The sequence below is a fragment of the Pristiophorus japonicus genome, chromosome 15, assembly GCF_044704955.1.
Source record: "Pristiophorus japonicus isolate sPriJap1 chromosome 15, sPriJap1.hap1, whole genome shotgun sequence".
Lineage (NCBI taxonomy): Eukaryota > Metazoa > Chordata > Chondrichthyes > Pristiophoridae > Pristiophorus > Pristiophorus japonicus.
This window is the reverse complement of record NC_091991.1, coordinates 62625850-62648893: the sequence shown is the minus strand read 5'-3', so window position 1 is coordinate 62648893 and position 23044 is coordinate 62625850. Positions and strand designations below refer to the sequence as shown.

At 43.1% G+C, this 23044-nt stretch overlaps 1 protein-coding gene across 3 annotated transcripts in view; it reads right to left on the bottom strand.

Annotated features, from left to right (window-relative positions):
• Positions 1-22787, bottom strand: part of LOC139281490 (protein FAM118A-like) — a 64590-nt gene extending 41803 nt beyond the window's left edge. Inside the window, exons 1-4 of one of the 3 annotated variants that reach the window (XM_070901661.1) lie at positions 22406-22787; positions 10963-11021; positions 9771-9820; positions 6243-6495 (exon numbers count right to left, since the gene is read on the bottom strand). In XM_070901661.1, the coding sequence (XP_070757762.1) occupies positions 6243-6495; positions 9771-9820; positions 10963-10977 (318 nt within the window). In that variant the 5' untranslated portion in view covers positions 10978-11021; positions 22406-22787. Of the gene's footprint in view, positions 1-6242; positions 6496-9770; positions 9821-10962; positions 11022-21657; positions 21817-22405 lie in introns of those variants that run through there. The other 2 variants (XM_070901662.1, XM_070901663.1) reach the window with 2 other exon arrangements.
• Between the last annotated feature and the right edge of the window lie 257 nt (positions 22788-23044).

The window sequence follows — 23044 nt, the reverse complement described above, 5'->3', positions numbered from 1 at the left end:
TTTCACTTTTGAACAGAAATTTTTTTTCCAAAAGGGGGCGTGTCCAGCCAGACACCTGATTTGAAAGTTTCCACAGTGAAAACGTACTCCAAACTAACTTAGAATGGAGCAAGTAAAGATTTTTGTAGGCCTGAAAAAACCTTGTCTGCACATTAAAAAAATCAGGCACAGGTTACAAATTAGGCCGGAACGAGGTTGGGGGGGGGGGGGGGAGGGGAAGTCATTACATTCTACAATAAATCCTTAATTATACTTATACAAATAATTCCAACCTGAATAAAAATTCATAAGCAAAGAAAAGATTAAATAAACCATGTTCCTACCTGTGTGAAAGTGCTTCAGGCAGGGAGAAGCCTCAGGAAGCCTCACAAGTTGAGGTAGCCGTTCCCGACGGCAGGGGAGGGAAGGCAGTAAGGGCCCGACCGACGGCAGCAGCCGTTCCCGACGGCAGGGAAGGGAAGGCGCCATTCCCGACGGCGGGGGGGGGGGAGGGGGAGGCAGTAAGGGCCAGACCGATGGCAGCAGCCATTCCCGACGGCGGGGGGGGGCAGTAAGGGTCCGACCGACAGCAGTGGGGGGGAGGCAGTGAGAAGGCTGCAGGAAGCCTCAGAAGTTGAGGCAGCCATTCCCAACGGCGGGGGGGGGGGGTGGGGGGTGAGGGAGAAGGCCCCCCCTGCCGTCGGTCGGGCCCGTCGGGAAACGGCTGCCTCAACTTCTGAGGCTTCCTGCAGCCTTCTCACTGCTGCAAGAAGCCTCAGTGCTGATCATGGAAGGGCAATGTGGTTTTATTAAAAAATTTTAAAAATTGAACAGCTACAAAGAACTACAAAAATGGCCGAGTGCCAATGTTTCCTTCACACTGCGCGTGCGCGAACGCTCCAACGCGCACGCGCAGGGTTGCCGGCACGAAAAAAAATCATTTAAATGGTACCCGCCCCCTCCTACTTACAAAATCGGCGCGAGTGGTAGGCTCCGCCCCCTGGGCGCCGCGCCAAGCTGACATCGAGCTGCAAAACGCTCGAGAATAGCGCGTTTTTTTTCAGGCGCTGTTTTCGGCACGAAAAACGGGCACCCAGCTCGGAGGGGCGCCTGTTTTGCCGCGTGTGGAAACTTGGGGCCTTTGTCGCCAGAAAAAAAAAGAGCAGAATAATGCTATTAGGAGGCAGAGATATTCTGACTTCCACTGAACAAATGAAAATGATGTCTCAAAATAGAACTATTGGTTCTAGTTTTTCTTTGTATGGGAAGCATGCTTTTACTTATACATCACCCATCGAACCCCGTAAGTTCACAGCACAGAACAAGGTCATTTAATCCACTATGTCTGTGTCAGCTCTTTACTAAAGCAATTCAAAATTAATCCCACTATCCTGCCTTCTCCCGGCTTCAAATATTTATCCAATCTTCCCTTTATGTAGAAGCTTCTTGTGAGGCATTTACATTACATCTAATGTGTTTTCATTATCAGCCACCTCTTCAAACAACTTATTAAGTTTATCAAACATGACTTGCCTATAACAAATCTGTACTAGCTGCCCTTGATTAGTCCATGAATTTCTAAATGTTCACCAACCCAGAGAAACATAAATTAAAATCAGAAGCTCAACATGTGAGAATCACATACATGCATATCATTATTCAAAGCAGTAGCATTCCTCAGTGACCTTTAACTACTGTTATGTTTTTCTTGCATGTACAGGTTAAAATACTTTTGATTGTTTGATACTTTAATCAATCGCTCTCATCCCCAACACCATTTTCATTAAAGAGATGAGATTTAGAACACTTAATTTCCCCTTAGAACCAGAAAAACAAAAATCACTTTTACTTACCTTTCACATTTTTTTCCATTAATTAAAGCTTTTCTGAACTACAGTTCTCAAAAACTTAGCATGCATGTGCAGTGTTTCCAAATTTTCAGTATTACTAATCTACATTTTTCTAGCCAGATACTTACCCTTGCTTTCAGTGCCATATATAGCAATGATCCAGGTAACTAATAATTAGCTACTGCATGCAAGTTTAACTGCCTCCCACCACCGATACACATTATATAGCATCACTCACTTATTGTCAATTAAGTTATAGCACCAATGTGCATTACTATACATTTTTCAGTGTTAAATGGCATCTGTCAATCACTTGCTTTCATCAAACTTTTTACAGCCTTTTATATTTTATCTAGTTGCTCAAAATATCACACATGGTATCCAGAGCTTTAGAATTAAAATTTCTCTGTAAAAAGTTAATAAAACAAAAATCTATTTTCGAAATTGTGGCCTTGAAATTGGATACGGACCCAAAACAGGCCCGAGCATCGCAAAGCGCAATGTGACGCGTCCGGTCAAAGTGGTGGAGGCAGCATGCAAAATTCATGCTGCCTGCTCATTATAATGATTGCAGCACTGATCTTTGTGATAAACACGCTGCTGATTGGCTTAGCAGTGAACAAGCGTCCAACATCCGGTGCTGTCTACTGGCCAATAAAGTTTGGCCTTGGCTCTCTGCGCTACTTAAAAGGGAGCTGCTTTATTGCAGAAGCTCCTCATTGTCAGTGTGGGGAAAGCCTTGACCCTACAACCAAGAGGGCAAGTAAATTCTCCGATGCTGCACTAGAGGCCTTGGTCCTGGGGATTCAATGACGCAGTCAGATCCTCTACCCGCAGGGAAGCAGGAGGCCTTCAAGGCAGAACAGCAGAAGGCTGTGGGAGGAGATAGCTGAAGCGGTCAGTACGACAATTGTTGTCCCCAGGTCCTAGATCCAGTGTCACAAGAAGTTTAATCATAGAAATTTACAGCACAGAAGGAGGCCATTTTGGCCCATCGTGTCCATGTCCGCCAACACGAGGCTATCCAGCCAAATCCCACTTTCCAGCTCGAGGTCCGTAGTCCTGCAGGTTACTGCACATCCAAGTACTTTTAAATGTGGTGAAGGTTTCTGCCTCTACCACCCTTTCAGGCAGTGAGTTCCAGACCCCCACAACGCTCTGGGTGAAGAAATTGCTCCTCAAATCTTCTACCAATCGAATTAATGACCTCACACAAATGGTCAAAGTGAGTGAATGCATCTTCAAATACCATATCCCACCATCTGCACCACTAGCCTCACACACTGCTCAATGCACCACACCCCCATCACTCACCTGCCAACAATCTCTAGTAATCATACCTCACAATGACAGTTTCACCTCACCCTCACACACTTACCACTGCTGCAAGACGCACCACATCTCACACCTTGCACACACTGCCAGTTATTCAACCATGGTAGGCACATCACCGCAACACACTGCACCACACTCACTGACATACTCCCCTTTCTCTTACAAAGGTGGCTCATAACCCCCAGGAGCAGGAGCAGAAGCAGACAGGTAAGCCCAACTGCAGAAGCTGATGAGGCGCTCATGGACAGCCCGTCCAGAATGGAGATCAGCTGTCTGCCTCCTCCTCAGGTAGTCCCAGAGGCCGTGGTGGCAAGGGCTGCGCCCTCATGATGACCAGATTATGGAGCATGCTGCAGACCACCACGAAATGGGACACCCGCTCCGGCGAGTACTGGAGGGCTCCTCCCAAGCGGTCAAAGCAGCAGAACCATTGCTTGAGCACCCTGATGGTCCGTTCGATGAGTTCCTCGGGCAGCATGGCTCTCATGAGGAGTGCTGGCCACGAGTGGTGGGGTTGCGGAGGGGATTCATCAGCCAGGTGTACAGCAGATAACCATGGTCTCAGAGCAACCACCTCAGGTTTGACATGGTGCCGAGACGATTGCTGGCACACCAGACTGGCACAGGGTGACGGCATCATGACTGCTGCCAGGATGCGCTGGGCGTGGTCGCACATCAACTGCACATTAAGAGTGTGGTAGCCTTTGCGGCTACAGATCATCTTAGACTTGATATGTGGCGTCCGCAAAGCTAAGTGTGTGCAGTCAATGGCACCCTGCACCATGGGAACACCCAATATTGTGACAAAGCCACGCGTGCGCTGCTCCTTTCTGTTCAGAGAGAAGACAATGAAGTCCCTTCTCCTGGAGTACAGAGCCTCTGTGATCTCTCAGATGCAGCGATGGACGGCGAACTGGGAGATGTTAGCTAGATCTCCTTGTTCCAGATTGGAAAGATCCGGTGGTGAAAAAATTGAGGGTCACGCTGACCTTGAGGGCCACTGGCAGCGCCATCATTGCCCTGTTTTGAGGCTGCAGGTCAGGTTGCAGGTGGTGGCAGAGTTCTGTGACCATCTCCTTGATGAAGCAGAACTTCCTAATGCACAGCTCCTGGCTTAAGTGCAGGTAGGAGAAGTGCTCTTGGAAGAGCCTAGGTGGTTAAGGCCTCCTGCTGAGAGCCCTCCTGCCTCTCCTTCTCCTCCCTCTGCAAGCATCTTGTTCTCTTCTTCGCTGCTTCCACTCCAACCCCATCATACTGAAGCGTGAGAGGGACTGCAGTCGAGCCCCCATGACTGAGCAAGTGGTGGGAGCAGAATCCTTTAAATGAGCAACGTGTTCTCCACTTGCAGCAGTACCAACTTTAAATAACTAAAAAAAACTCCAAACAGTTGCACAAACTTACACCGCGCCAACAGAAATGAAAAAGCAAATCAGGTGAAAGTTGTTGATAATCCCTTTAAATAGCACTTGGGGGTTCCTTCCTGCTGGTCATGATTTTGGGAGGGGGGGGTGGGGGCAGGTTTAAAAGGAACGGAGACATCCAAAATGTCAATTCGTGCGTCAAAATCAATGTTGCACGCCGATTGACGTCACAATTTGTCTCATCTAAATATCTGGAGTGAGCGCGTGCTACGGCAGCGCTGTCGACCTGCCAAAAATGGCAGCCGCCGTATTCCGCGACAGCAGTGGGCAGAAGCGAGGCAGCCCCCATTTTTCTTTCAAGATGGCAAGCGAGTCCAGTTTCTCAGCCAGTGTCCATAGCACAAAAAAATTGTCCATCACATTTTTCTGATTGACTCAAGTGCAATGTCATGGGGGATCAACTCAATTTCAACATCAAGAGAGATGACAAGTAACTCAGGCACGCGGGAAGTGGGGGGGGAGGCATCCACAAGAGAGGGACTGAGGGGGTGCACACGAAGGCGAGGCAGAGGAGGCCCCCTGAGAAGACAAGAGATCAGAAAAAATAGATCAGTGATAGAAGAGAGGGATTGGGGGAAGCAGGACACAGTCACAGAATTTATAGCAACAGAATGTGTCAGGCACAAACAAAAATCTGGTAAGCAAAAAACATACAGCGAGCAAAGCCATGGAAGATTATCTAAGCATTATAAGTGGCATAGCAATTTCAATTATATGCATATACCTAACTTCATACATAACGTTGAAACTAGTAAGAAATCAACATTCATTTAAAATATCAAATTGGAGAACTGGCTGGCATATCAGGCCTAAGTTCAAATCCAGGCCAGACTGATGGGATGGAAGCTACCCCTGCCTGCTGATGACCTAAAAAGTAACTACTTGCAGTTATATAGCACCTTGAACAAGATGAGCTTAGAGAGGGCATGAGGGAAAATAGGAGAAAAACTGAAGAAATATACACGCTCTGGGCTCGCGCGCGGGGGGAGGGGGGGGGGGAGGGAGGGAGACCTTAAGGAAAGTTTGGCTTGGTAGGCTCGGGAATGGAAGGAAGCTGCAGAAGCAGCTGAACAGATGGTGTCAATCTTAATGACAAAATGCTCCTCGCACTTGTTGTTAGAGGTGATGGTGGAGGTTTGTAGTGGAGAAGAAAAGCAGAGGGTTATCTTTGCACTCCATGATGATCCTGGAATAGTGAGCAGCACTGAGCACCAAAAAAAAAAAGAGGTTGTATGGATGGCTGGAGTGGCTCGGGGATGCAGGTCTGAGTTTAGGACAAAGGCACATTGTTTGGAAAGTGTGAAACTGTGCGACAACGAAATGCGTAATCCTGACACTGGGTTACAAAACGGTCTGAACTATTTCACTCTCCATCACCCCTTTATGAGCACAAAATTCACAAAAAAGGGAGGAAGAATTTAAATTTAAATGCATATAGTAATTTTAGAATAGTTTTTCTCAAATAGTTTGTTTGAAGTCTTCATTAAAACCAGAAAAAAAGCTTACGACCACTGTTTTTTTTTTTAAAAACAATGTTTGAAGCATAACTAAAACTTAACCTTCAGACTAAAACACCAAATATGTAAATAAAAGTTGCGCATCTAAGCTTAATGTGTAAATGTTTTATTCTACAGCTTGAAACACTATGATGACTTACTGGTGACATTTTCCGGATTAGATCATGGGCAAGCACAAGAAGATCACGATCTTCTGTTACTTTGTGACGGAAGTCCACAATATCAGAAGGATGAAGCACCTCCAGGTCTTCTGCTGCATTGATTACTGCTTCGATACAGCTTCGCCATGAGCATAGTGCAGGTATATGTGGAGCAACTGCAGCACTCACTCCTGTTCCAATCACCAACAGCAATTCGCCAGGCTCCTTTCGGGTCAGACTTTTCAGGAACTTCCTTCAGAGTGGAGGGAATAAAGAAAATTAGACTAAAAATACTGGCCACTGCCTTCCTCATTTTCTGAATGTAGCTCAAAATACAAAAATAAATATTCCTCCACCTACTACAAGAAACCATTTGAGCCATTATCCCTTTAAGAATTTGACCTGCTGAAAACAACAACTTCAACTGACCATTGTTTCAGTTTCTGTTGGCATGGAGAATAAAAGCTACTTTCCTCAGAAACCAGTTCTCAAACAGAGATCTCTGTGCATCACTCTCCCCAGTTTATCTATGGGTAAGCTTCCACTTTTGTTCTAGACCTGCTGGAAGCCCCAGTCTAAACAATATATTTTCAATGAATACATTTGGTATAAATAATCAATTATGTTTTTGTAGAAAAGGGATTTTCTTTTTCCTTCTCTTTAACGAGCTTAAACATGAATTAATTTGACATTAAAGGCTACCGTAAAAATAGAAGAGTACAGCTAAGTAGGTTATGATACTGTTGTTGTAATATTAGTTCTTAATTACATTCTACCATTATCTGGAAAATTTGAATTATATATTTTGGGGAAAATTGGAGCAATTGACGTTTAAAATTAGGACCACGGTGAAGCTCGAAAGTCTAAAGTTTCAGAAAATAATTACACCATGAAATTAAAACAAGTTTTCTTAATGCAAAAAAATGCTTGTGCCATTTGACCATAGTTTGTATATGTTAAGCTACTTCGATGCAGCAATGTTTTGAAATGAAGCCAGTGAAAAAGCACATTGTCAATTTTGCTTTTAGAAATTCACATGTTGTGTGATAACAGCAACAACTATGTAGAACCTTTAATGTCAAAAACGTCCCAAGATGCTTCACTTATAATGATTGGAAATATTACTGAGCCAGAAGCAGAGATAAGGAAATCGAATGGACGACTGACAAAATGCTGGATTTTGAAAACACAATATATATATATATATATATATATATTTTGCTTTTTAAAAAAAAAAGAAGAGGTTGAGAGGCAAAAGGCTCTACTACCACTGGTGGGGCAAACTGGGGGAGGGGGGCAGTTGGGAGGAATGAACAAAAAGCCACAATCAGAGGAGCGATGCATTCAGGAGGGGCGATAGGGATGTAGGAGTTTTCAGGGATTGGTTGGATTTATAGACCAGGTTGAGGATTTTCAATTTGATACATTGAGGGGCAGGGAGCTAGTGAAGGTCAGTAAGGACGATGAGATTTAATGCAAAACAAAACAGGAGTAGTCAGAGTTTTATATAACAGAAGTAATAGTACAAAATAATGGAACTCATTTTGAGGCCTTTGCACTGAATCAAAACCTACTTTTGTACCTGTAATGTATTTGCTTCATGGGTTCTTTGCTTAAGAATTCATAGCAACACATTGCTATTACGAACTAGTTGGTTTATTAACAAAGGTTTAACAATCACACTACACATTACCACTTCATCCACTAGGCTCACAACTGCATGCCTCATTATGGATGACCTAGACCCAACTGCCTGGGGTTTTATTGAGTCTTGTGAACATCATGTGACTGGCTAAGCCACTCAATGCAACAGCTCTACAAACCTATGAGCATACTCATAGGTGCATATATTACAGTATCTACTGGTGATCCATCATTACTAGAAGCATTAGACTCAACACTGCACTACAACAACTTGCATTTATATGGCACCTTTAACATAAAAGAACATCCCAAGGTGCTTCAGAGAGGTATAATCAGGCAAAAATGGACCGTCAACCAAAATAGATATTAGGAGAGGTGATAGAATGCTTAGGAGCTGATTTTAACTGCTCCTGCCGGACAGGAAAGAGGTAGCAGCGAGTCAGCCACCTGCTTTGTACACCATCCAATTTTCTGTGTAAAATGGGCAGTCAACTCACTGTCACCTCGGAGAGAAGTCCAGTCCTGGAGAGAGTCGGAGTCAGCCCATTGACTTCCTGGGTCGAGTTAGGAAGGTAGGACTTAAGTTTTATTTTTTAAAATTTATTATTGATGGTTTTTATGCTTCTTGAATGTTGTTGTGAATGTGTTTAGTGCTTTGCAAGGTCGCCCCTCCCCCCCCGCCCCGCGAATCTCTGGCTACCTGCGCTGATTTCTTAACTCTCCGCAAGGGTTTTCTGTGCAGCCACAAGTGGCCACATACGCTGGCCGAAGTTAGTTTGGAGCAACTATTAGCTGTCCAAACTGGCTTAAATGGCCAAAATGGGCATAGTTGGTTGGTAATGCCCCCTTTTGAAAAAAAAAAAAATTTTTAAATCCTAATTAACTCACTTACACTGGCACAGAGTAAATATTCAGAATGGGGATTTTTAAGATACTGCAGAAAAATCAAGTTGCTCCAAACAAAACGGAGCAACTCCTGGGCAAATTTGGGCCTAAGGAGAGGCGCTTTTAACACCACTCACACACTCCAGCACAGGATACAACAAAAGCCTGCCATTTGACATATGATCCTTGTTTATATTTAGCCTTCAACATCTTTCAGTTGGAACCTTTGGTTCCACTCCTGAAGTAAGTTCTTTGGTGACTGAACAGTCCAAAACAAGCGCCACAGACACTGTCACAGGTGGGACAGACAGTCGTTGAGGGAAGGGGTGGGTGGGACTGGTTCGCCGCATGCTCTTTCCGCTGCCTGCGCTTGCTTTCTGCATGCTCTCAGCATTGAGACTCAAGGTGCTCTGATGCACTTCCTCCACTTAGGGTGGTCTTGGGCCAGGGACTCCCAGGTGTCAGTGGGGATGTTGCACTTTATCAGGGAGGCTTTGAGGGCATCCTTGTAACATTTCCGCTGCCCAACTTTGGCTCGTTTGCCATGAAGGAGCTCAGAGTAGAGCACGTGCTTTGGGAGTCTCGTGTCTGGCATGCGGACTATGTGGCCTGCCCAGCGGAGCTGATCGAGTATGGTCAGTGCTTCAATGCTGGGGATGTTAGCCTGAATGAGGACGCTGATTTTGGTGCGCCCGTCCTCCCAGGGGATTTGATGTTATGCATAGTGCTATAGTCAGCGCTCCAGACTTTTTGTGTCATCATCTTCCTAAACTGCAAATACATTGGCAGTTGTGGTGTTCTTCCTCCTACGCCCTCAATTTGTTGAAATTAAGATTTATTTTGCAGTCTTCTTTTCTTATCTTTTAAACCTTAGTAATGCCTTGCACTGCAGGCCTTGGCTCCTTCATCCAAGTGTATCAATTTTAAAAATCCTCCTCTTTTGGATCAGCCACGAGTCCTTACACTGTATCACATTTATGTCCACTGTCGGTCATTTACCTGGACTTGTGCTCAATGTTTCGAGAAGGGTTAACTAAATCCATGGGTACCTGAAAAATGAACAAAAACTATCAATTCCAAGATAACCCACTATCACTTGTTTAATAATACATTTTAAAGAATGTTTATAGACTCATTTATTTAAAGTTATAACTGAGAAACAGTACTTCAATTAAATCTCAGACATAATATGCAATACTGGCAATAGAACCGGGAACATAACAGGCAGGTGGACCGAAGTCAACATACATACACAAAGGAAACAAGTTCTTGATGGCTTCAAGGATACAATAAAGGAAACACTCTTTTTACGGTAGATATTAGTCAGTTCTGTTCTTCAAGCACATTAGGGGTTTGTGCAAGACCAGTAGTTTCTGCCCTTACATTACATAGCTTATCAGTTCCAATGTTGGGAGCAAATGTTTGATAAACTGTTGTCTTGGCTTTATACTCCTTGGTCTATTCATACTGCTAGACAGATCAGTAGAGAAAGATGTACTTTTCGTGCTAAATATAAAAGGCTAATACCGCATCTTGGAGAGGTAGCAAATCCCATTCAATAACTTACAGTTCCATAGCATTCCACACACACACACAGATGTCTCAGTGCACTTAACATGACAGAGGAAAATGTGGTTTCTTGTAGATCTATTTAATTCATTCAACTTTGCTTTATTTTCCTGTTATTCCTGCTGCGATCAATTCATTTTTAGGTAGTAATTCCTCCAGTTTATTTATCTTTTCTAACATTTTCCTCTTTTGCAGATACGATTTCAAAGCCCATACAGGCATTCTTTATTTCTGCACAAATAGCCACGAGAGCATCTGCACATTAGTTTCCCCCCTGTTTTTTTCTACTTATTTATATCTCGTGACTTTTAAGGATTCCCAATACCTCAGTTTAAATTCTGCTCAATTAGTCACCTTCCCTTTTTTCCTCCCCAATGTAACTTTTCAGCCAGCTATTTTGGTGCATCTAATCAACTGGAACAATGTAATGCTCCATAGTAAACCCCAAAGTTCTGCCAGTTCTGCCTGTACTCACAGCACTTTAACCCAGGGGTGGACATACGTAGCAAAATCCTGAAGCACTGGAGCAAAATGTTAAGTCAAATATTTTGTAAGCCCACCTTCACATGGTACTCACTTGTACAAAAAGACCATTCTTGACAGTAATAGACATAAAACTCACTTTGTCCTTGTGCATGTGTCAGTGGTTCTCAGTTTGTCTCTATTCTCTTCTCTCTCCCCCTGTGTGAAATTCACAAGATAATTATGGATGAGGAAGATCATTCAGCCCATCTTGATTCATCTATCCAGAAAGATCACATCATCATCCCAGAGTAGCATTCAACAGTTTGTCAAATGATTCCAGGGTATTTGCCTCAACTACTCTATCTAGAAGTTTATTCCACATGCTGATCTCTCTTTGTGTGAAGAAGAATTTCCTAATATCGGTCTTAAAAGTATGCTTCTCTAGTTTGAACCTTTTACGGAGTTTCTGAATCCAGCTCATTTATGTAAATTAGAAACAGTAGTGGTTTAGCATTGATGAGCCCCGAGGTGCTCCACTCAGTACTCTCCCCTCACTCCCTCATTCAGACATAACTTCTCTAATGAGTACTTTTTCTTTCCTACCTTATATTCAGTTCCTTATCCATTCCAAGGGTTTACACTGAATCTCCAGAGCTTTTGAGTTTAATTAACAGCTGTGTGTGGAACTTTGTCAAACGCCTTTTGGAACGTTGAGGTACACTTCATCAAAGGGCTTACCACAATGCACCTTCTCAAGAAGTTAGTCAGGCAGGATCTTCCTCTTTATATTGATGCTGATTGCTGTTACAGTAATTAGGTTATTATTGTACATAATATCTTCCAAGTTTACTCCTAATAAGCGATTTCACAATTTACATTGAATGGAAGTAGACGGATGGGTCTCGAGTTGCCGGTGTCTGCTTTGTCACCCTTTTGAAATATGGATACTGTATCAGCTCATTTCCCTCATGTCCATTGACGCCCACACAATTTTTTTTCCTAGTTGCTTTCAGCACTCTGGGATAAATATGTTATATCTTTGGGGAATTCTTTTGAGCCCGATTAGCCTGTCTAGGATTTCCAAATAACAAAGTCATTGATTTTACTTGGGATATCTGGTAGTGTGTGGGGGGGGGGCATGTAGCTCATGTCTTCCTTGTGAATACTGGGAGGAAGCAGTCAGTCATTCAAATATTTGTGCTCATGCAGAATAATTTAGGATACAAATCTAATAAACACTGCTGATCAATGATTTCAGATCACTCATCCTATATTTAAATGCACAAACTGGGAGGATTTTGTCTCAAGATAATTTGATGTATACTCACATTCTTTCAATACTATCACAATCTCCACCATCACAGATGCCAGTATTCTGCCAATTCAGTTCACTCCAAGTGAAATTAAGCAGCCAAGTGCGCTAAATAGCTAAGGCTAGGGGCCCAGACAACAACCCGGTTGAACTGCTGAAGATATTCGTACCAGAACTAGCCACCCATGCTAGCCAAGTTGTTCCAATGCAGCTGTGACACAGTTATCTACCCGATAATGTGGAAGATTTCCCAGGTATAGCCTAACCAGAAAAATGAATATTATCATGACAAACTCTTTCATATCAGACACCTTCCAATCATTGGCAAAGTGATCATCAAGCAACACCTATTCACCTATAGCCTGTTCACCATCAGTTCAGGTTTCACCAGAATCACTCAGCTCCAGTCTGCATTCAGACAAGAATGCAAATGCTGAATGCCAGAGCAGAGGCAAGAGTAATTGCCCTGGACATCAAGATAATATTCAGTAGAGAATGGTACCAATGAGCCATAGCAAAATTGAGGCCACTGGGGCTCAACGGGAAAACCCTCCAGTAGCTGGATTCACATCTGACAGACAGGGAGATAATTGTGGTTGTTAGACACCAATCATCACAGTCCAAGAACATTATAGGATTTCTCAGGGAAATGGCCTTGGCCCAAGCATCTTCAACTGCTTCCTCACTGACCTGCCTTCTGTCAAAAGGTCAGGATTGGGGCTGTTCATTGAAAATTTTCCAGCATTCAACTCCATGCACAGCTCTTCCTATAATGAAGCAGGCCATGTCAGCCAATATGACCTAGACAATAGCAGGGTTTGGGCTGACACAGGACGGGTAACACTGACACCACACAAATGCCAGGCAATGAACATTTCCAACAAAATAATGTCCAATCAACTCCCCCTAACCTTCAATGGCACCACCATTGCCAAATTCCAGTGTTCAGAATTTTAAGTGAATGAGCTAGATCAACTCTACAGCTACAAGAGCAGTGCCTAGGCGGTGTATTCTTCGACAAGTAACTCAGCTCCTGATCCCTCAAAGCCTTGTCATCATCCACAAAATTCAAGTCAAGAGTGTGATGAATTACTCACCACTCGTCTGGATGCCGCAACAACACTCAAGAAGCTTGCTATATTGCAGAACAAAGCAATCAGCATGATTGGTAGTCCTGCCACATGACTCAATATACACCCCCTCCACCACTGGCACACTTGTGACAGCAGTATGCATAGCTACTGAGGCAACTCACTAAAGCTCTAACAGCGATGGACAAGGGCAGCAATTTAATGGGAACACCAACACTTCCAAGTAACACACCAATCTGACTTGAACATAATATTACTGTTCCTTCATCATCACTGGGTCAAAAATCCTGGAATTCACTATCTAACACCAACATCATGGCAGCACGATCACCACAAGGACTACAGCAGTTCAAGAAAGTGGTTCTCATGGCAACAAGGGATGGGCAATAAATGCAGTCTTGCCAACATGCTGAGAACAAATAAAATCATATTAGGATGCCAATTTCTGAATAAGAACTGACCAAGGGAAGGAAGAGCCAGCTCACATGCATGTTTCCCTCTCTAATTCTTCAAAAGTAATGAAAAGAAAGTTTTTAAGGTGATTAAGTACATATTAAAATAACATTGAAAAAATGTGGATTTCCTAAAATAACAAAAGGTTAGGTAAATCTTTAGCTACTAGCCAGTTATTCACTGGCCCTATAACAGTAATTAATTGACTATCTCTGACTGGAGTCGAAATAAGACCAGCAAAAGGAAATTTCAAGAGCAGAGAGAAACAAACACTTTTGAGCACTGCAAACGACAGCAGGCTAGCTGAATGTTTAGCTTGAAAACTCACTAGTACACATAATTGGTTACAACAAATACTTTAATAGATTTATAATAAAACCTTTTTAACCAAACAAAATCTTGTGAATATTGCTCAAATACAGTTGTCTCCATGTGCTTTAAAACACAGGAGTGTATTTATTTTCCAATCAGCAGATTCCCAGACTGTATTTAAATCCTTCCAATGGAGAAAAAAAAAGTGAGCCTTGGTTCAGTGATAGAAAATCTGCCTGAGGCAGACGGTTATGGGTTAGAGCCCCATCCTGAGAGTCCTGGTGAGTGGTGACAAGAGATTTGGCCTTTGAATACTGGTTGACATCCAGCAGTTTGCTTGTATACGATGGGAGCGGGGTACTTTACACCCACCCAATCACCAAATTGTAGTCATGGTCATCCAGTGACCAGAGCTCTGGCCACTGTATAATGGGTATTCACATCCAATGGGAGTGGAGCAGCGACTTCCCCATTCCATCTAGTCGATTCTTCTGGTAGGGAGTTTTGAGTTAGGCTAATGACCTGTCCATGTAAAAAGGGGCTCGGTTACGGAAACAACCCAGAGCATGATCTGCTGGATGTAAAAGCAGTTGGAGAAATGGGTTGCCTTGTGTTGTTCGGCACGGAAGAAAAGAATGGAAAATAATTTACTGCAATGAGCAGGTACATATTGTGAAGCTGAGTACACCACAGCCAAAACATTTCAGCTGATGGTCCCTTATCAGAGATACTGACATTCCTTAGAATATTCCCATGTCCAGCAATCCATATCTGCTATACACAGTGCTTTTGTAAAATAAGGCATGTTTCTCAAATCTACAGACCCCAGTGCAATTTGGTATTTCTTGGTAAACCTTGTGAGATTTGAATCCGCAAGCATACAAGAAGCTTCTGTACTGTGCTACCATGGAGCACACAACATAGGCAGCGAGTCCTTCAACCATTGCTTTCTCTAGCATTTCCTGTAGGATCAAATCAACTCTTCCAGGGGAGAATTCTCCCTTGGCAAACTGCAAACTACTGGCATGCTTCTACTTCAAACAGCAAAACATTGGGGAAGTTATCCAGCTATCACTCATCAACACCTTTCCTTATATGTTGACATTGTCGTATGTTGTCACTTGGGAACAGTGCTCCATTGTCATTATCCACTCAACACAGCAGGGAGCGGCACAAATGGGTATGATGTGATAGCCACTACAGAGACGTGGTTGCAAGGTGACAAGGACTGGGAACTATATATTCAGGAGTATTTGACAATTCAAAAGGACAGACAGAAAGGAAAAGAAGGTTGGGTAGCACTGTTAATAAAGAATGGTATCAGTGTGTTGGTGAGAAACGATATTGGCTCAGAGGATCAGGATGTTGAAACAGTTTGGGTGGAGATAAAGAATAATAAGGGGAAAAAGTCGCTGATGGGCGTAGTCTATAGGCCCGCTAATAGTAGCTACACAGTTGGACGAAGTATAAATTAAAAAGTGAGGGAGGCTTGTAATAAAGGAACAGCAATAATCATGGGTGATTTTAACTTTCATTTGATTGGACAAAGCAAATTAGCCAGGGCAGCCTCGAGGAAGAGTTCATAGAGTGCATCCAAGAGTTTCCTTGAACAGTACGTTGCAGAACCAACCAGGGAGCTGGTAATGTGCAATGAGACAGGATTAATAAATGATCTCGTAGTAAAGGATCCTCTAGGAATGAATGACCATAACGTGGTTAAATTTCAAATTCAGCTGGAGGGCAAGAAAGTTGGTTCTCAAACCAGGGACCTAAGCTTAAATAAAAAGAGACTACAAAGGTATGAAGGCAGAGTTGGCTAAAGTTGACTGGGAAAATAGATTAAAGTATGGGACAGTTGATGAGCAGTGGCAGACATTTAAGGAGATATTCCATAACTCGCAACATAAATATACCCCAATGAGAAGGAAAGACTGTAAAAGGGATAACGATCCGTGGCTAACTAAGGAAATAAGGGAAGGTATCAAATTGAAAACAAGGGCATACAATGTGGCCAAGACGAGTGGGAGGCGAGAGGATTGGGAAACTTTTAAAAGTCAGCAAAGAACTAAAAAAAGATAAAGAGGGAAGATAGATTATGAAAGTAAACTAGCACCAAATATAAAACAGATAGTAACAGTTTTTACAGGTACATAAAAAGGAAAAGAATGGCTAAAATAAATGTTAATCCCCTCGAGGATGAGACTGGGGAATTAATAATGGAGAACAGAGAAATGGCAAAGATGTTGAACAAATACTTTATATCAGTCTTCACTGTGGAAGACACTAAAAACATCCCAATAGTGGATAATCAAGGGGTTATAGGGAGGGAGGAACTTAATACAATCACCTAATGAAGTAGTACTCGGTAAAACAATGGGATTAAAGGCGGACAAGTTCCCTAGATCTGATGGCTTACATCCTCGGGTCTTAAAAGAAGTGGCTGCAGAGATAGTGGATGCATTGGTTGTAATCTACCAAAATTCCCCAGATTCTGGGGCGGTCTCAGCAGATTGGAAAAACCCAAATGTAACGCCCCTATTTAAAAAAGGAGGCAGACAAAAAGCAGGAAACTATAGACCAGTTAGCCGATCATCTGTCTTTGGGAAAATGCTGGAGTCCATTATTAAGGAAGCAGTAGCGGGACATTTGGAAATGCATTATTCAATCAAACGGAGCCAGCATGGTTTTATGAAACAGAAATCATGTTTGACAAAATTGCTGGAGTTCTTTGCGGATGTAACGAACAGGGTGGATAAAGGGGAAACCAGTGGATGTGGTATATTTGGATTTCCAGAAGGCATTCGATAAAGTGCCCTATAGAAGGTTTTTGCCAAGATAAAAGTTCACAGGGTAGTGGGTAATATATTAGCATGGATAAAGGATAGGCTAACTAACAGAAAACAAAGTGTCGGGATAAATGGGTAATTTTCCAATTGGCAAACAGTGACTAGTGGGGTGCTGCAGGGATCCGTGCTAGGTCGTCAACTATTTACAATCTATATTAATGACTTGGATGAAGGGACAGAGTGTAATGTAGCCAATTTTGTTGATAATACAAAGATGGGTGGGAAAGCAAACTGTGAGAAAGATACATAAAATCTGCAGACAGGCTAAATGAGTGGGCAAAATCTGGTAGATGGAATATAATGTGGGAAAATGTGAGGTTATCCACTTTGGCATGAAAAATAGAAAAGCAAATTACAAATTAAAGAGAGAAAATTGCAAAGTGTTGCAGTAGAGGGACCTGGGGGTCCTTGTGCATGAAACACAAAAAGTTAGTATGCAGGTACAGCAAGTAATCAGGAAGGCAAATGGAATGTTGGCCTTCATTGCAAGGGGAAGAGAGTATAACAGCAGAAAAGTCCTGTTACAACTGTACAGGGTCGGCTGTTCAGAGAAGGTTCACTAGGTTGATTCCGGAGATGAGGGGGTTGACTTATGAAGATATAGATTGAGCCTATATTCATTGGAGTTCAGAAGAATGAGGTGTAATCTTATCGAAACATATGATAATGAGGGGGCTCAACAAGGTGGATGTAGAAAGGATATTTCCACATAGAGGAAACTAAAACTAGGGGGCATAGTCTCAGAATAAGAGGCCGCCCATTTAAAACTGAAATGAGGAGAAATTTCTTCTCTGAGGTTTGTAAATCTATGGAATTCTCTGCCCCAGAGAGCTGTGGAGGCTGGGTCATTGAATATATTTAAGGCGGAGATAGACAGATTTTTGAGCGATAAGGGAGTAAAGGATTATAGGGAGCGGGCAGGGAAGTGGAACTGAATCCATGATCAGATCAGCCATGATCTTATTGAATAGCGGAGCAGGCTTGATGGGCTGAATGGCCTAATCCTGCTTCTATTTCTTATGTTCTTAGAACCTGCGATAGAAATGTTCATAACATATGTCTAGTTTCATGCAACAAATCAGTCCTCTGCACTGGCAGAGTTTGCCATTGGGTACTAGTATATAGCTATCCCAAACTTCTGTTATTGATTTAATGTATCCTTCAAGAGCTGCCAGATCCTGATACCATGCATTGAGTGAAGGGTTGTGTGCCAAAAGTATGATTTATATCCCCATTCTTCCCTACTAGGCAACAGCAAAACAAGATCAAATATCTACAACTAATGAACCACATTTTTTCAATTTCAGCTCCAGTTATGTGCAATGGCACTAAAGCCACAGCCCAAAGACAATTGAAATTTCAATTCAACATCTGAGATTCAAAACAATATCCGTCAGGGTAACTGTCCCTCTGACTTGGCCTTGACTCAGCAGCTCCTTAATAAAGAACGGACAAGAACAAAAACACTCAATATAGGAAGTTGTGGGTGGAAATCCACATTGATAGTCAATCAATCAGCACTCCTCCTGGCCATAATTTATGTAATTTTGGTGGGGGGAAATGCAAATATTTTAAAGAAAGAAAACATTGCTGATGCTTTCAGCACCACTATTGGAACACATAAAATTAAGAACCTGTATTATTAAGTAAAAAGAAATCTTGTATTTACATTTTTAAAAGTAAGCATTAGGTTGGTTATTTGAAAAAAGGTACCCAGCAAGAAAGTAAGCAATCACATCTGTACAGTTACACAGTACAGCAAGTAGGTTCTAAAGTTACAGAAAAAAATGCTGATAAATGCCCTACACAACAATTGACATTCCCCATAATTCAGCAAAAATGTCTATAATTATTGCAATTTGAGGTGTCGTGTGTTTATTTGTGCATTGCATTTTCTCCCCTTTTCTAAAAAAGCATCTGAATATTTGATAAACACTATGGCCCCAAGTTTCCACACGCGGCAAAACAGGCGCCCCTCCGAGCTGGGCACCCTTTTTTCGCGCCGAAAACGGCGCCTGAAAAAAAACGCGCTATTCTCGAGCGCTTTGCAGCTCGATGTATGCGTGGCGCGGCGCACAGGGGGCGGAGCCTACCACTCGCGCCGATTTTGTAAGTAGGAGGGGGCGGGTACAATTTAAATTAGTTTTTTTTGTGCCGGCAACCCTGCGCATGCACGTTGGAGCATTCGCGCACGCGCAGTCTGAAGTAAACATTGGCACTCGGCCATTTTAAAAAGTGCTGCAGAAAAAGTGAAAATGTGTTTATTGAACCCTTGCAAAGGCTTGCATTTTAATTTTCTTGATATTTCTGTGTGTGAGGGAGTGCATTCTGTAATTAAAGATAGACTGTGATAAACGGGACACATGCACTTGTTTGAGACTATTCAAATTCTTTGTAACTGTTCAATTTTTAAAATTTTTTAATAAAACCACATTGCCCTTCCATGATCAGCACTGAGGCTTCTTGCAGCTTTCTCCCTCCCTCCTCCTGCCGTCGGTCGGGCCAGACGGCAAACAGCTGCCTCAAGTACTGAGGCTTCTTGCAGCTTTCTCCCTCCCTCCTCCTGCCGTCGGTCGGGCCCGATGGCAAACGGCTGCCTCAAGCACTGAGGCTTCTTGCAGCTTTCTCCCTCCCTCCCCTCCCTGCCGTCGGTCGGGCCAGACGGCAAACAGCTGCCTCAAGTACTGAGGCTTCTTGCAGCTTTCTCCCTCCCTCCTCCTGCCGTCCGTCGGGCCCGACGGCAAACGGCTGCCTGAAAGGCCTGCCTGAAGCACTTTCGCACAGGTAGGAACATGGTTTATTTAATCTTTTCTTTGCTTATAAATTTTTCTTCAGGTTGGATTTATTTGCATAAGATTTGTGTAAGTATAACTAAGGATTTATTGTAGAATTTAATTACTTCCCTTTCCCCCGTCCGCCCCCCCACCTCGTTCCAGACGCCTAATTTGTAACCTGCGCCTGATTTTTTAAATGTGTAGACAAGGTTTTTTCAAGCCTACAAAAATCTTCACTTGCTCCATTCTAAGTTAGTTTGGAGTACGTTTTCCCTGTGGAAACTTTCAAATCAGAAGTCACTGGCCGGACACGCCCCCTTTTGAAAAAAAATTCTGTTCAAAAGTGAAACTGTTATACTTGACGAGAACTGCAGAAAACTTAAATGTGGAGAATTCCGATTTCTAAGATACTCCGTTCTCCACCAGTTGCTCCCAAAAATCAGGAGCAAATCATGTGGAAACTTGGGGCCTATGAATGTATCACTTTTCCCCAGTTCTGAATCATGCAATACCCATAGTCAAGAAGGCAAGACTTTAAGAATGCTCGGAGTTGGCTATTGTGGGGAAATATAGGCAAAGCTTCAGATTTTTCTCTCTTCCTCCAATAGTACAACTGACATTGGACCTCAGCCGCCTTGGAGGGGGGGGGGGGGGGGGGGGGTGGCGTGAATGATACTGTGCCACATGCTTTCAAATCTAGTATCAAGTTTTTTTTTACTAAATATTAAAAGGGAATAACATCCACTGTATCCATTATAAAGCTGTCACACATTTTCGGGCTCAAAGGGCATTGATGAACTAATCAAACTTTGCTTGTGCAATTTATTACAGTTGCTTTAACACATGCCGAGAAGTTGGTTGTCTTACACCATTACACAGAGTAATAAGGGGCGCAAGTTTCAGATATCCGCTAGAACGGCGCACCTCCGAGAGGCCCGCCTATTTTGTGGAATGAAAAGCGCACCAAAAACTTAACTCACGATTCTCTGAGTGCAGCAGGCCTGTTTAGCAGTCAGCGTGACGCAGCACAACAGCGGGGGAGCGGAGCTACAGCCATGGGCCAAAAAAAAGAGTGCCAGCAGCTGCACGCGTGCGCAGTGGCGCTTGTGCGTGCACGCAGTAGCTCCTGGCCCCCAGATTCTGTGTGCGTGTGCTGCTGGCTGAGAGAGAGGGGCCCGAAGCACGCCGAACCGAGCCGCAACGAATGGGTTCCTGGAGCGGGCAGAGTGCCGATTTCCAGCCTGCAGCAAGCAGCCCCCAGCCCTGGCCAAATCGGCTCCTGCAGGGTGCAGATTTCCAGCCTGCAGCACGCAGCCCCTAGCCCTGACCGGGCTCCCGAACGGTCTGGTGAGGTAGAAACTTTTTCTTTACTGATTTATTTATCATCATTTATTATTGATGATGGTTCTTTATTTTTTTTTAAAGTGAAGGGTTTAATGCTTTGGAAAATCCCCCAACTTGTCCCCACCCCACCATCTCTGGCTACCTGCACCTAATTCTAAAGTGTATGCAAGATTTTTCTGAGCACACAAAAGTCAATACTTACTCCGTTCTAAGTTAGTTTGGAGTAACTTTTTGGTGCCTAAATTTGCATAAGTGGCTGGCAACGCCCCCTTTTGAAAAAAAAACTAAAACTAAACTAAACTAACTCACTAGAACTGGAGCAAACTAAATGCAGAGAATTGCAATTTCTAAGATACTCCAAACTAAACTAGTTGCTCCAAAAAAATAGGAGCAACTCCACCCAAAACTTGGGCCCAATAAGAGGGATGTTGTCACTGGAATTTCTGTAAAATAAATTGTCTGTGAAATTTATACACAATACCCTCTTAAAAATGTATCATTGTACAACATTTCATACATCCTTACAAATTGGATTGAGTCTGGAGGGAGCACAGAAGCTGGAGTGAAGTACTACCCTGTATAGGATGATCACGAGTGGAGCGAAAGGGAAGACACATTTTAGAATTAGCACACATAGAAGCACATTTGCATTTATAGCATATTGGTTTTAAACAATCTTTACTATGGTAGCATTAGGTACTGATTCATTAAATAACTCACATGACAATACTGAAGAGCATTGCATTCAATAAGGGTAGAGAACAGGTAGTCAGAAGGTACCAATGGACAGGAAGTAAATAATTCTCATGACAATACTGAAGAGCATTGCATTCAATAAGGGTAGAGAACAGGAAGTCAGAAGGTACCAATGGATGGGAAGTAAATAACTCTCATGACAATACTGAAGAGCATTGCATTCAATAAGGGTAGAGAACAGGAAGTCAGAAGGTACCAATGGATGGGAAGTAAATAACTCTCATGACAATACTGAAGAGCATTGCATTCAATAAGGGTAGAGAACAGGAAGTCAGAAGGTACCAATGGACAGGAAGTAAATAACTCTCATGACAATACTGAAGAGTATTGCATTCAATAAGGGTAGAGAACAGGAAGTCAGAAGGTACCAATGGATGGGAAGTAAAACTTTCCCACGTCAGCTGCCAAAGGCAAATGGATCAAAGCCTTTACGTCCACTTAAAAAGAGCAAAAACATGGAAACAATGAGGGGGAAAGTTCATTCTACAATAAACTCAACTGAAAAGCTTTAGAACTGGTAAAATACTATTCAGCTCAAAACAGCTAAAATGGCACATTTTGAACATTACTGCCGCCAAAATCGTTTACAATTACGAGAAGGAGCATCTCAAAACAGAATTATCCATCTGCTCTTCAACACATGATAGAGGCCTCCGCTTCTCAAGAAATTTAACATTTTTTTGCATTTGTCCCCCAAAAAAATAATTCTTACCTGCATTTGTTTCCTTTCCTCCCCAAGAAATTACTTGTGTAAACTCAGATGGAGGAAAGGTGGGGTGGGAGAGAGCTGAGAAAATTATTACAAAAAAATTTAACAAAGGGGAAAATAAATGTGTGTTTTTGTTTTGCTCTAAAGCCGGTGTGAATGGAGAGCACCGGCTCTGCGCGGTCTTGGCCGACAGGCCGGCTGTTATCCTCCGACCGTTCTTTCTCTCGCCCTCTTGTTTTGCTCGAGAGCCGGCGGTTGCTTCTCCCCGGTCACGAGCCAGCGTCCTCTGTCGCGCGGGGTTTCTTTCAAATAATCTCCGATTCTTTTCAGTTAAATCGCCACACGGACCCGAACGAGTGCTCACCCCAAACCCGTCCGCCTAAAATCCTCCTCCTCGACCCGCAGAAGTACATGGAACGAAAAACGAAGGTTCCGCCGCTTCTCTGCCAATCTTCAAGAGAAGGCTTCGGTGACACCGGCCTTCTCCATCTGTCTCGTGTCCCCCAATCCAAACGACATATAGAGTCATATAAATTTACCGCGCAGAAGGAGGCCATTCGACCCATCGTATCAGCGCTAGCCGAAAAAGAGCTATCCAGTCTAATCCCACTTTCCAACTCTTGGTCCATCATCATCATCGTA